This window comes from Andrographis paniculata, unplaced genomic scaffold, assembly GCF_009805555.1.
Source record: "Andrographis paniculata isolate CXL003 unplaced genomic scaffold, ASM980555v1 Contig46END, whole genome shotgun sequence".
NCBI lineage: Eukaryota > Viridiplantae > Streptophyta > Magnoliopsida > Lamiales > Acanthaceae > Andrographis > Andrographis paniculata.
Window position 1 is genome coordinate 3215320 of NW_026137580.1, and position 14421 is coordinate 3229740.

The following is a 14421-nucleotide window of genomic DNA, read 5'->3' on the forward strand; positions in this document are numbered from 1 at the left end:
GACAACCCGGTTGTGTTGGCTGGTCTTGGCAGCTTCATGATCAATTTTGAGTCGATGGAAACATGTGCTAAACAGACAATATAATTTTAAAATAAAAATATTTGTCCAGCAAGACAAATTATGCACAAATATTTTTTGGGAGAATTTGTGTCCCGAGAAAAAATATAATATAAGTCTAGCCTGGATAACAAAGCCCAAGAATGTACTGTGATGCAACTCCGGCTCAAAAAACACAATCTAGACTAGCTCCCAAAGCCCTGTGGCAGGGCGAGGAGAAGATCCCACTTCATGAGATCCAATAAAATTTTATCTATTTACAGTTGAAGACGTTGAAAAGTGATTTAATTTTTTAGGATTAAATTATTAATTATGCAGTTTATTTATTTGAATATGTAAGCTGTGTGTAGTTATTTCATACACAACGTTTGGATAGGCTAGTAGAAGTTGTATGCCTATATATCTCAAATATCAATGTCATGTAAATATATCATTCAATCGCATTACTTTATATTCTCTCTTTATCCAGATTACTCTAATTCCCAACATATTTGGTACCAGAGCCAAGTTAAGAGAATTCACGATGCTTCAAATGGGAATTCTTTAAGTGTAAGCCAACCTGCAATTTCTATTTTCTGTGGAGATAATTTTGAGTATTGGAGCATAAAAATGAAGACTTTATTTAAATCTCAAGATCTATGGGATATAGTAGAGAATGGATATATCAATTCAGACGAAGCGGCCAGATTGAAGGAAAATCAGAAAAAAGATTCGAAGCCATTCTTTTTCATTCAACAAGCTGTACATGAGAAAATTTTCTCAAGAATCACAGCAACGGATACTTCCAAAAAGGTATGGAAGATTTTAGAAACTGAGATCGTCAAAAGTGAAGGTCATGAAACTTCAAACTCTTCGGCATGAGTTTGAAACGCTGCACATGAAAGGAAATGAATCTGTGCAAAATTTTTTGGCAAGGGTTGTGACAATTGTTAATCAAATGAGACTATATGGAGAAGATATAAAGGATCAAACTGTCATTGAGAAATTACTCGAAGTTTACCTCAAAAGTTTGATCATGTTGTGACTGTGATTGAGGAGTCTAAGGACTTGACAAATTTCTTACTTGATGAACTGATGGGTTCATTGCAGGCCCATGAGGTGAGGATTAATCGGAATTTGGAAAAGAGTGAAGAAAAGACATTTCAAATGCAAGGGGAGTCATCTGACGCTACTCGTGCGACGCTACTTGAGTGCACTGACGTTGTTTCTTGCACCATCAGTATGCCTCCACCGAACCTTTTCCTGCATACCATTCTTTTGGTGCTCACCAACAGCCAGCGAGGTCTTTTTCCATAATCCACATGCGACCCAAATTCCGCTACGCATCTCCACACACCATCCGGGACATCCGTTGTTGCGGCTTGTGCGATTTTCGCCCGATGATCGTCCTTAATGTGGTTTTTCCCTCACAAACAAAGCTTGGCCCTTCAGCAACGTCGAGCATACTCTCATTCCTTGGGATGTCCAGTTACCTTAGGAAATGCTCTTCCTTGACGTGCTCGGCAACGTCGGACTATCCAGTTACCTTAGGACATGATCATCCTGATCATCCTTGACGTGCCCACATACATGCTCCTTGACTCGAGACATGCCCACTTTGTCGCTTCGTTCGCCACCAGCGTCAAGGTCCGCTCTGATACCATATGTAACGTGTCCGGAAGTTGACACGCCTGGCGCCTAGGCCATGCCCGCGCTGAGGCCCAGACCACCGTCCCCTGTGCGCAACATGCCCGAGATATACCCTTCAATGTGGGACAATATTCAACAATTATTTTGTTTTATTTCTATTATTCATGAAGTTTTTTTTTTAAAAAGAAAATATCAAATCAAAATATTTATTTATTTATTATATATCAATATAAATTAATTTTATATTTAAAATTATCATATTATTTTTTATTTATATAACATCAAATAATTATTTAAATTTAAAATTTTACTATTGCATTTGAAACTCAAAATATTCACTAGCTAAATTTAAAATTTTACTATTGCATTTTAAACTCAAAATATTCACTAGCTCACTTACAGCCATCTAAGCAACGAGTTTAAGCATGTGCAAGAAAAGGACATTTTGATCGGCTGTGTTTCTTTTGATGAGTTTGGAAAAAAAATAATTTAAATTTGGTATAAAAATAATATTTGATGTGATATTTTATGAAAAAAAAAATATATATTTTTTTTGAAAATGTCGAGTCCAACTAGTAAAATTTTAAAAAAATTGACTAAAAGAAGGCAACTTATCATGGATATATATATATATATATGCAAGTCAACATAGCTCAAGTGGAGTGGGAATGGCTTGAACTTTTTGTTTTCCTCAACAGGTGGAAATATATGTGTCAGAAAGCCATTCTGACTCAATATTATAAGCCCAATAGTGAAGAAATTATTAAGTAGTTGCAGCAATGTGGTTGCTGACAAAGCAGCATATAGATATATATATATATATATATATATGGATGGATGGTGATGGTGTAACATTTTGGACAAATTAAAGGATGCACGCACCACTTCAATTCAATAGAAAAACCTTTTTCTTTTTATCTTAAATAAAGATAGCATATAGTTTCTATGACCTCACAGAAAGTCTGCAGAGAAAGTTGCAGAGTACTGTTGTTGCATTGAAGATTTTTATTTTTAGATTTTTATTTCTATTTTTCATAAATTTGTACTTTCATTTTTTACTTTTATTTTATTTTATTTTATTTTATTGATCTCTAATTTTTCTAATTTCCTTCGCTTTTTTCTTGTTTTTTATATCAAAATTAAAATTAAAATTTCATATTTCATAACAGCATACTACATACAGTACAAATTAATACTTTTTAAGTGATTGCTTTCTTCAGTTTTTGTTCTATAGAATCAAAGTTAGATTTTTTATTATTTTTTTATATGCTTTATATTTTGGGATAGAACTTTTTCTTTTTTTAAAAAAAAAAATTGTGTTTTTATTTTGTATTTTATAATTTTTTTTATATTTTTATTGTTTTATTTACTTCCCTAATTTTTACAACCTGTATATTACTAATTTAAATCTTTATTATTATTTTTTTTTATCTTTTTTATTAATTGTGTATATTTTTGTTATTATTTATTTTTTTATTTTTTATTATTTATTATTTGTTATTTTTTTTTTATTGCAGGTACACAGAAATAAAAAAATAAAAAAGAAGAAATAAAATTCAAATCTGAATTTTTCTCATGTTTTTGTTCTTTAGAATCAAGGATGAATTTCTTTCTTTCTTTTATGTTTTACTTGTAGGGATTAAATCTTTTATTATTATTATTTTATTTTGTTTTTAATTTGTATTGTTATATTTTTTTATTTTCTTTAGTTTACTTGCCTAATTTTAGAACAGTATATTTATAATTTAAATTTCGAAAATGTCTGATCTGTTTATTGATAAAACATACTCCTTCCGTTCCAAAGAATATGGACATTTGAGATTCACATTGGAATTAAGGAATAATACTATTACAAGCTAGTGTAAAAATATGTTTAAAAGACCAAAACACTCCTATTGTGAAAAAATATGATTAAATTTGTAAAAATGTGGAAAACTTAGTTCCCCAAAAATGAAAATGAAACTATTATTTTGTGACGAACGAAAGTGACAAAATGCTACTATTGTTTTTGGACGGAGGGGGTATTTGTTATTTTTCAGTGCATATCCACCGATTTAATAAAAAAACCTTTGACAGTAAAGCAAGAAGGAGAAAAATTCAATTTTTTTCAAGTGTTGTTCTTTTATTATTTTTTTTTTTTATCTATTTTTTTAACTTCCATAAACCAATATTAAAAAATATTTACCAGAAAATAAAAACTAAAAATAAAAAGAACAATGGATAAAATCACAAAAATGACCTTGTATGAGTTTTAACAAATTAAATGATAATTGTATTAAATATTATAAATCTATTCAACTTTAATTTGAATAGAAATAATATTGTCGATAGTAATACTATTTATTTATATAAAAATAATAGTTGGTCAAAATGAAATAAGATTAGAGATTATGATAGTGTTAATTCGCACCTACGTACTTATGATCTTAGAAATTGAGATAATTTTGGTGATATATAAAAAATAAAAAATAAAAAATAAAAAAAAAGAAGACAATTGAAGATGGACCTAGTTGAAAATTGTGTCGTACATTTTTATTAGCCAAGACTTTTAAACATTTTTCATACGTTTGTTATTCTATACAATTAAATAATTAGAATTTAGTGATAAAAGATTACTAGTTTATTCTATACATGTCCATAAAGTATATTATCTTTTGTTGTAAGATGTTTAAAAAAAATAACTATAAATATTTGTTCGCAAATGATGAGTTTATAGATTGAAATCTAGCTAAAAGATTTAAACAACATGAAAATAGTACTCCCTCCGTCCCAAAATATGTATCTTTTAACATTTTTTTTTTGTTTGTTTCAAACATTCCGCAATATTTATAAAATATAAAATAATTAAATATATTTAATCCATATCTCACACTTTATTCAATCACATCACTCAAATAAATATACATTTTTGTCTCCCATCATATCATTTAATTCCCAAATTATCATATTTAATACTACCCACCTAAATTCTCGTTCCCAAAACAAATGTTGCACCATATTTGGGACGGAGAGAGTATTAAATATATAATATAGATGAATACTTGGAATGAATTAAAAATACGATTGATTAAATAAATTAAAATCAAACAATTTATAAAGATATTCAAAAAAATAAAAAGGAAAAAAGAAAAAACTGTTGTAGACAAGTTTTAATGTATTTCTAAATATAATTTAGCTTTTTGATAATGGAACAAAAAACTTTATCAAAACAGTAACAATTACTGAATAACTGAAATAACGGAAGAATTTGATATAGTTATACAAGATCATATTAGGCATATTCAAAATAATGAATTTATTATCATTATGGTCAAAAATTTCAAAATAAATTAATTTTTTTATTCGCTCATGCATAGTGTAGAAGTTCAATTATAAAATTTCTCAAAGAATCAAAACATTTATCAATAATTATTGATAGTAACTTGGATATTAGTTATCTAGAACACACGGTTTTAGTTGTGGGTTGTATAAAAATGAATGAGTTTGTAATAGTATGTATATGTTGCAAAACAAATTACTTTTAATATGAAGATTGAATACTTATTTTTAACTAAATGTTGCATTTTTTTTTTTAAAAAAAAAAGAAATTTTAATGATAATTATTAAAATAAAGAAGTACAATCATAAGAAGAAAAAAAAAAATTAATTACTTTTCTGATTAATTCTAAATGATAACCGAATTAAAAGTTTTACCAATAATTCTACTGTAAAAATTAATGTCATTGACTGTGATACCAGACCCGCTAGCCACCTAATGCCAAACGTGTCAGGATTATAGGCTGTCCTACAGTTCAACACGAGTTCTTCCAGCGCGCATATGTCCTCATTCACGCGCCCCTGAGAGGCTTCCCAGAAGGCACACTTAATTCTACAATTCTTTCAGTAGCGCTCTCGAAAATGAATGTGCACATTGTTGACATGAGTAGTCTATTCAATCCATTTAATCTATATTCAACCTCGGATGGCCGGCACCGGCTCATCCACAAAAGTTGCCCTAGCACCGACCCAACACTGGGGTATCACATTGATTGAAATTCTTAAATTTATTAAAGTGGTTGATTGTTATCTAAAATTTTTTATTGTTTATGTTATGAGAAAACGAATAAGAAAACAATTAAAGAACACAGATGTTTTACGTGGTTTGATGACAGTGTGTCAACCTACGTCCACATGCAGGAACCGGAGAAATTTTATTATGCTGATTCAGAGAGTTACAATCATGTCATACGACTAGGAACCACAACTATCTATTTATAAGCACTCCAAAAAACCCTAAACCCTAAGCTATTTGTATTAATTAGGATAAGCCCAAAACTTGATCATTTTAGGGTTTTTTTTTTTTTTTTATCTAATTTTGTTTATGGCCCAATACATGGCGCACTATTTTTTCTGTAGGGTCGGGGTCCATCCCCCTTGGGCTTCGATATTTTTGAGCTACCTTTCTCTTGCATTTGGATCATATAATATTTATCTCAAACCGAATCCGCCACTTTATTCTCATTCAGCATGTATAAAATATAAAAACAACACAAATGTTTATTTAACACATAACTTTAAAAATAACAACAATATTTATATAAATATATCATAATAGTGGGATGATCAAAGCTAATTTTATTGCCAATTTTATTGCCATTAGTGTCATATCCTTTTATTTACAGACTGGTTACAATAATGAATAAGGCAAATGAAAACTACAATAATTTTTCATCTAACAATTATGAAACATATAAACTGTATAGATGCACTTTATATGCTGAAATCAACTGTAAATCTTATTATCTTTTGACTATAACATTTGTTGTCCGTTGCATTATGTTAACATTGGATGAACAACATATATTACAGTTGAAGGCAACGCAATTTATAATTGATTTTGGTACATGAAATGTATTTATGTCTAATCCAACAAAGTGCTTTTGTTTAATACTTAATTTGTTATTCGTATTTATATTATATATTGTTTGTCTTTGTCAACACATATATTATGGGATGTCAGTCCTCATATTATGCATTGCATATGAGTATATGATATGATGTTTTGTTAATTTTATGATGTATTTATATTATATTAACATATAAGTCATAAAACCAACATAATTTATTATGCTTTGAAAGCATATCTAGTTGATTTTATTTAACATTTTATCTACTATTTATATTTATATTTCGTCTGTAAATAAACTCCGATCAAATGTTAATATTTTGTTTGACGACGGTTAGAGTTTTGATTTAGTCAAATAAGAAGTTAGCATATATTGTGTTACATACCAGCATATAATATGTTATATTATATACTGTATTATTTTTCATGCTGAAATCAGCGTAAATATCGCATTTACTATAAAATTGATGTAGCGTCTCTTTATACTTTAAAAAATATTGCATGAAATCCCTCTATAGTTTCAAAACTCAGTTTAAATCCCACTTTACTTTAAAAATTGCATGACGAACTCTTATACTTTAAAAAAATATTGTATGAAACCCTCGACAATGCAAAAAGTATAGATAGAAAATCATCTTCTCACCACACAAGAGAGGGCGGTGGGATTTTATGTAATATTTTTAAGGGTAAACTGTTTTTTAGTCCCGTAACTGGACCTCTTTATCATTTTAATCTTGTAACTGGATGTTGTCTTAAAAAAAGTCTCGTAAGTAAATATTTTTCTCCATTTAGTCCTCAATGCATATGTGACATTTGTGTGGCATGCTGGCAGACACGTGTCCGCCACGTGGATAATTTCTATTTTTTAATTTTATTTTTTAAATAAAATAATAATAATAAAGCTAAAAATATAAAATATATAAAAATTAAAATTAAAACAAAAAAAATAAAAGTTATCCACATGTCATGTCTGCGCCACGTGGCCACTACGTGGATAATTTATATTTTTTATATTAAAAATAAAATATAAAAAATAAGAAATAATATATAAAAATATAATTAAAAAAAGAGAAAAAAATCAATTTTTGTCTCAATATAATCAAAATTTATCAATTTTGGTCCCAATATAAAAAAAACTCATCAATTTTAGTTCCAATATAAACAATTTCAATCAATTTTGGTCCTATTATAAACAATTTCAATCAATTTTGGTCCCACTGTTGAAAACTAACGGAAATTGCTAACGTGGACATAACGGAGGTGACGTGGCAGTTGACCCGGAAAGTATATGACCATGTACAATTATACACGACCATGTTGTTACATGGTCACGTATATTTCAGTGTATAATTATACATGGTTATGTTGTTACACGACCATGTACAATTATACACAGCCATATTTTTACATGACCATGTATATTTCAGTGTATAATTATACATGACTATGTTATTACACGGTCATGTATAATTCTACACGCTCGTGTACCTTTCTTTTTCGGTCTAAAATTTTATTTTTTTGTTATATTTTTTAATTTTTTTTTTGAATTTAATAGTTGATATAGTTAAAAATGAAAAAAAAAAATCAATAATAATCATAATATAATTAAAATATATCAATTTTAGTTCAAATATAAATATTTATCGAGTATGTTCTTTTGGAATATTTTATCTAAAATTCTACTATTTAGCAAAAAAATTTCTCTTACAAACATCCAATTAATGTATTGAAATAATAAATTAATTTTTAATACTACTATAATATATAAAATTAAAAAATAGTTGCATAATTGAATGTTTGTAAGAGGAATTTTTTTTTAATAATAGAATTTTAGACAAAACGTTTCAAAAGAATATATCTTATAAATTTTTATATTTGATATATTATAATTACTATTGATTTTGTCCATTTTAACTATATCAACTATTTTAAATTCAAAATAATTTTTTTTTTAAAAAAAATATAACAAAAAGATAAAATTTTAAACTAAAATAGAAATGTATATAACCGTGTATAATTGTATATGACCGTGTAACAACATGGCCATGTATAATTATACACTGAATTATACATGGTCATGTAACAAATGGCCGAGTACTTTCCAAGTCAACTGCCACATCACCTCCATTATTTCCATGTCAACAATTTTTGTTAATTTTTTAACGATGGGACTAAAAATGATGAGTTTTTTATATTATGACCAAAATTGATAAATTTTGGTTATATTGGGACCAAAATTAATTTTTTTCCCTTAAAAAAATATAATAATATATACATTATTAAATGTCACGTGGTGCTGATATGACAAACTTATTTGTAATTTTTTATATTTAAAAAAATAAAAATAATCCACGTGGCGAACACCTATCAACCACATGGCGCTAATTTGGCCAACACGTATCTGTCAGCATGTCATGCAGGTGTCACATAGATATTGAGGACTAAATTGCAAAAAATTTTCACTTACAAAATTATTTTAAGATAACTTTCCGTTACATGACAAAATTGATAAATTGGTACAATTACGAGACTAAAAATCAATTTACTCTAATTTTAAAAATATAAAAAAATATCATTAGTATATGAAGATTTTAAATTGAATCTACAAAACAAAGTTACTAGCAATTTTATTTTAAAATTATAACGTACCATGTTGAAGTCAAAATTATATTTATTGTATGTAATTATATAATTTTTTATTAAAATATTTGTATATATTATATTAAAATATGTGTTACTGTTTTTATAAATATTTAATAATTGGATTAGAATATATTATATTGAAGTGAAATTATATTTTGTTATATATAATTATATAATTTTGTTATTAAAATATTTATTATATATTTTATATTAATATGTGTTATTTCTTTTTATAAATATTTATCATTTGAATAAGAATATATTGAGTCATTTTGTTTTTAATTAAATTAAAATTAAATTCCAAATAAATAAAAATTTTTTAAAATAAAAAATAAAAATAATAAAATAATGAAAAAAAAAAAAAAAAACCCTAAAGTAATTTTAGTTGGCTGGGGATTGAAATTGTATCAACATGCTGTGGGGTTTTTCGGCTTGTCATAAGCAAGGGTTTCTGGGAATTCTCGAATAAGTGCTGAATTTCTTCAATAGTACTGGTTTCAATCGTTCCAGTTGGTCGCCTTCACTTGATTTTGCTGTTTCACCGCACTAAACAATGGCTTTGAAGGTCAATGCGTCTGCCACTCACTCCCCACAGGTTAATCCTCCTCCGTATCTTCACTTGTTTGTGTGGGCGTTTATTTTCGGTATTCAGTTCTGTGTGGAAACACAAGTTATTTACAGTAATATCGTTATTCTAAGACGGTACCTGTCGAGATAAATTTGATAGTTCTCACGAGAGTCAGGAATTTGTCGAAAATTGTTTTCATTCACGGGGGCAATGAGCAATCGTAGTTCCGTCTGTTTGCTTTAACTCATTTTGAAGCTAATATGAATTTAGCGGTGAAATCTGGCAACTGATTCTTTTATTAGGGATGAATTTAGGGCTAATAGTAGTAGAGATATCGGAGGATATGGATTCTTGTTATATATTTAGTTGCTGATATTGCCATAGATGTTTTCGTTGTAATTCACAAGTCCTAGTTTGGAATTAAACCTTCAAAGCGGATAAATTTTCGTATGTTGCTCTGCCTTTGATATTTGTAATTTGTATCGTTATTGGTTCCTGTGACAATGCTTGAATTCTTTTGCAGAGCTTTCCATTATCTCATGGGACTCAGTGCTGTACATTGAGTTTTAGACCAAATCAATTATGTAGAAATACCATGAAAGTATTCTGCAGCAGAGGTATGGCTGCTGGCCATTCAGATGGTTCTAGAAAACTCATAATCACTAATATCGCGGACAAGGCAAAACAAATTTGGGATAAAGCTCCTCAGCCGGTGAAGGATTTTCCTTGGAATAAAGCATTGGAAAATTTCGTGCAACTCATTCTCGACCTTCTCCTGGCAGTTATCAAATACTTATCTGTACCTCTATTCGCCATTACATCGATCAGTGAGATGTCTTATTGTGCACATGAGAGGAAGCTGTATCTGGTACCATTACCATTTCTGGCTGGAGTTGGTGTTGCTGGGGTACTGAGAAATGCTGCTTTCGAATCGTCTCCATATCTAAAGGTGGTTTTATTTTAAATATTTTGTCCTTACGTTGGAATTCATGTGAACAGAAGCACAACGACTTCTTTGAATTACATGGTTTAGACGGAATGGATATATTAACTGCCTGTGAATTATCTGCATTGCACAACAAAATTTCGCATGTTTGGTAATGGTGAGATAATTGTGAACAATGCAAAACTCACATTTACTTTCAGGTAGGTTATATAAGTTATTACATGCAACTTAATCATATGTTTTCTTCATAGGATAAAACCGTTGCTAACTTAACTCACAGAATATTATTAAATCTAGGACAGAACAATCCATTAAAACGATCATATAAGATATTTGCTCCATTCATTGAAGTGAACACTGCTAAGATGAATGAAAAGACTGTTAGCATCATCCCTGGAATGAAAAAGGGTAATAAATTCCTGCAGCGAATCCAAGTTTCGACAGAAATGTGTCATAGAAGATGCCATTCTGTTTCTGCTTTCAAATGGAATACTGTATAAGGAATTTGGAAGTTGGCTGCTTTCTGCATTCTGTTCCTACAGAAATTTGGAAGTTTGCTGCTTTCTGCTTTCTGCCTTATTATCTTGTTTTCAAAATTCCAGTTAAATTATATATATTGATCTAGTTTTTAGGTTTACATTCTGCTTTGATGTAATAAATTTACATAATGCATCTTTGCCCTTGGAATATTAGATGTTGCATATACTAAATTGTGTTGGATGTAGATGATTTATGTCTTATGACAGTTGGGTTAATAGTTAAATTATTGTGCCTTTATTGTTCATTATTGCTCTCCATGCGTTTCACACATTTGAGGAATTATATATATATATATATATATATGTATGTATATGAATTGTTCATCTTTGCTTGATGATTTATATTCTTTAATGAATTGCAGTATGCTGAAGTTCCCTGGCATCTCATTGCTATTGCATTAGTTTTTGCATTGCTTAAGATTCCTGGTCCTTACTACCCGTATTGGGGACGGATTTTCATTCCACATTTTGCAAATGGAGCATTGTGGAGGACACTGTGGTTCATGTTTCAATGGTACCGGTCACCCCAAAGGAAATCAGAATTTAATCAGCCTGATTCTACGCTTTCCAATCCCAAAGCGGATGATGCCCAATAAATTGATGATATCCTTGCATAGGTACGAGACAATTGAAACTTTTCTTCTTTGCTACACTCCATCATTTGTTATCGAAATAATTGTTTAAGGGGCAGTTCTTGTTTGTTGTGAACCAATAGAACAATCAAGGATCATGATAATCACCGACCCTTTGTTTCACAACGTAGAAGAAATGAAAAGAAACTACATAGATCACACGTTCACAGATGCATAAATCAACTAACTAGTTCATTTGCTTCGCCGTGCAGAAAATTGACTATATGGATCATACCTTACCACTGTTGACACATGCATTAATCTCAATAAGTTCATTATTTTCGAGTTCTTATATTCGATACTGTTGATGGTCCAATGACATTTTCCTTTCAGTTGTCTTATTTTGCAGGTTTAAGGTAGTGCCTACATCACGTTTGGAATCTGTAGAAAGAACCTGAGTTGAGATACCGATGCTTTGTTTAGACAGAGGTTTTTGGAATTTTGAAAGTTTGGAAAAAAAAATAAAAAGTTAGTATTTGATTTAATGTTTTGCAAGAGAAAAAATGTATTTGATGTGACTTTTTTTTAAAAAAATAAATAATGTCAAATGAGTGAAAATGTATTTGATGTGGCAATTTTAGCTCTTGACGTGTTTGTGTCATAAACACTTGCACACAACTGGGGAATATTTTTAATTAAAATGCTTATAAGAGAAAAGGAGAAATTATAAATTAGTAAAATAAAATTGCTTAGTCTTTAGCATGCCTGATTAAAAGGAACAAGCTTGATCCGATCAAAAAAAAAAGGAACAAGCTTGATTCACTAGAAGGTATAATTCTAATTTGAGCTTGAATGTTATAAAACACTAGTTCAAAAAATTGTAATACTCACATAATTTATCTTTATTTTCGTCTGTCTCACATAATTTGTCCTTTTTTTTTTTGGAAAATTGATTATACATTTTAATTATATTTTAAAATTTAAAATTTAAAATTTTTTAAATCTTAATTAAACTAATTTTAATTTTAATCTATAATTATTTTTAGTAAATAATAATTATTTTTATTAATATACTTCTTAATTATTTACTAATTATACTTTACTTAAATTCTTGTATCTACAGGAATGCGGTAAATTCTCGTATTTACAGTAATGCGCCTATCTTATCTGGGAGAGAGTAATATATAAGATATCTATTTACAAAGTCATTTAAAGATACTATTTTCTCCGTTCCAAAATTTGAGTTCAATTTATTATTACTAGTGTAGCCGGTTTATAATTGTGTTTGAAATAATGTTTTTTAAATAATTTATTATATTTTTTTGAAATAATGTTATATAAATAATTTATTATTTAGAAAATATCTTGTAGAAAAATATAATGTTTATAAGGGTCACATTTACTTTTTACACCAATTGTAAAATATTATTATATTTGTATAATTTTTTGCATAAATATTCTTATATTAGTATTATAAAGTACTAATTCAAGTATTTTTGTAATTTTTTTTTTTTTAATTTGTACTACGTTTTGATATAATAATTAATATTTAAAGATCAATACGCAAAATTAATCGAGACTCTCAGATATGAACGGAAGTTGTACAAAATTTACTATACGGAAGTTTTCTACTTAAATATATAAAAGTGTCAATAAACTATAGTAGTAATGACGTACTATTTTGTCATATATTTTTTTAAAAATTGTTACCGCTGAAATTCGTCAATGATGACCCAATGAATTAAGGCCAGTTAAAATCGACAAGAACTTAGGTTTTTCGGCCTACTCAAAAAAGTATCCGGGTTTCGTCTCGCAACAAAAGTTAACGATTGTAATTGCACAAGAAAATTAAACTTCTAGATTGAAAGAATCGGAAGAAAGCAATAGAAACAAAAATGAATCGGATTATGAAATGGATAATTGGAAAAATAACATGAATTTAAGAACAAAAATAACAAAAGTAAAGAAGAAAGAAAAATAGATAAAAGTTGGATCATGTGTATTATTTTTTTGGATCGATCTCTCTTTCTCATATATTGGCTCCCCTTTAAGTAGCATTTGATGAGCCTTATCTGTAATATCATCACTTTTCCCATTTTTGTTCCATCATTTTCTCCGATTTTCTATTTTTTGTTTAGAAAAGTTCTTTGATCACTCCCTCGTTATCTCCCTCATCCATATTAAAAACTTGTCTGTATCCGTACATAGATTGGGGTTGTTTGGGCCAGCTCATATACTCCTTCGGGCTAGGCTGTCAATCACCTCCGGAGGCCCAAAATATGTGGGAGTAACAAATGCCGCCCACAAAAATATTTGGGCAAAAAGTTTGTCAAACTTTGAAGTCCAATATTTTTGTTTGAGATTAGTAGTCGATATTCCACCAAACTCCTAGATAAGCCCGACACTTCATGGTGATCCCATGCAAAGCAGCCCTAATATTCCCAGATCAAAGCCATCAATCATTGTTTTTGTTTTGGAGGTCACAATGAGCTGATTTGCATCATTCGGGAGTAGCAACAAACTGATCTGCGTCATCCGGGGGGTTGAATCGTCACCAAGATTTGATTTCTTCGACAGGATTC

General features: G+C 29.0%; 1 protein-coding gene across 2 annotated transcripts; it reads left to right on the forward strand.

The window, feature by feature from the left end:
* Positions 1-9629: 9629 nt before the first annotated feature.
* LOC127252558 (uncharacterized) lies at positions 9630-12482 on the forward strand. Of its 2 annotated transcripts, none has more exons than XM_051276781.1 (4): positions 9630-9809; positions 10306-10731; positions 11630-11884; positions 12233-12482. In XM_051276781.1, exons 1-3 carry the CDS (start codon positions 9768-9770, stop codon positions 11861-11863), a joined length of 702 nt encoding a protein of 233 aa, XP_051132738.1. In that variant the 5' UTR covers positions 9630-9767; the 3' UTR covers positions 11864-11884; positions 12233-12482. The 2 variants fall into 2 exon arrangements, with proteins under 2 accessions (XP_051132738.1, XP_051132739.1); XM_051276782.1 differs by having other exon boundaries at positions 12249-12482.
* The last annotated feature ends 1939 nt before the right edge of the window (positions 12483-14421 follow it).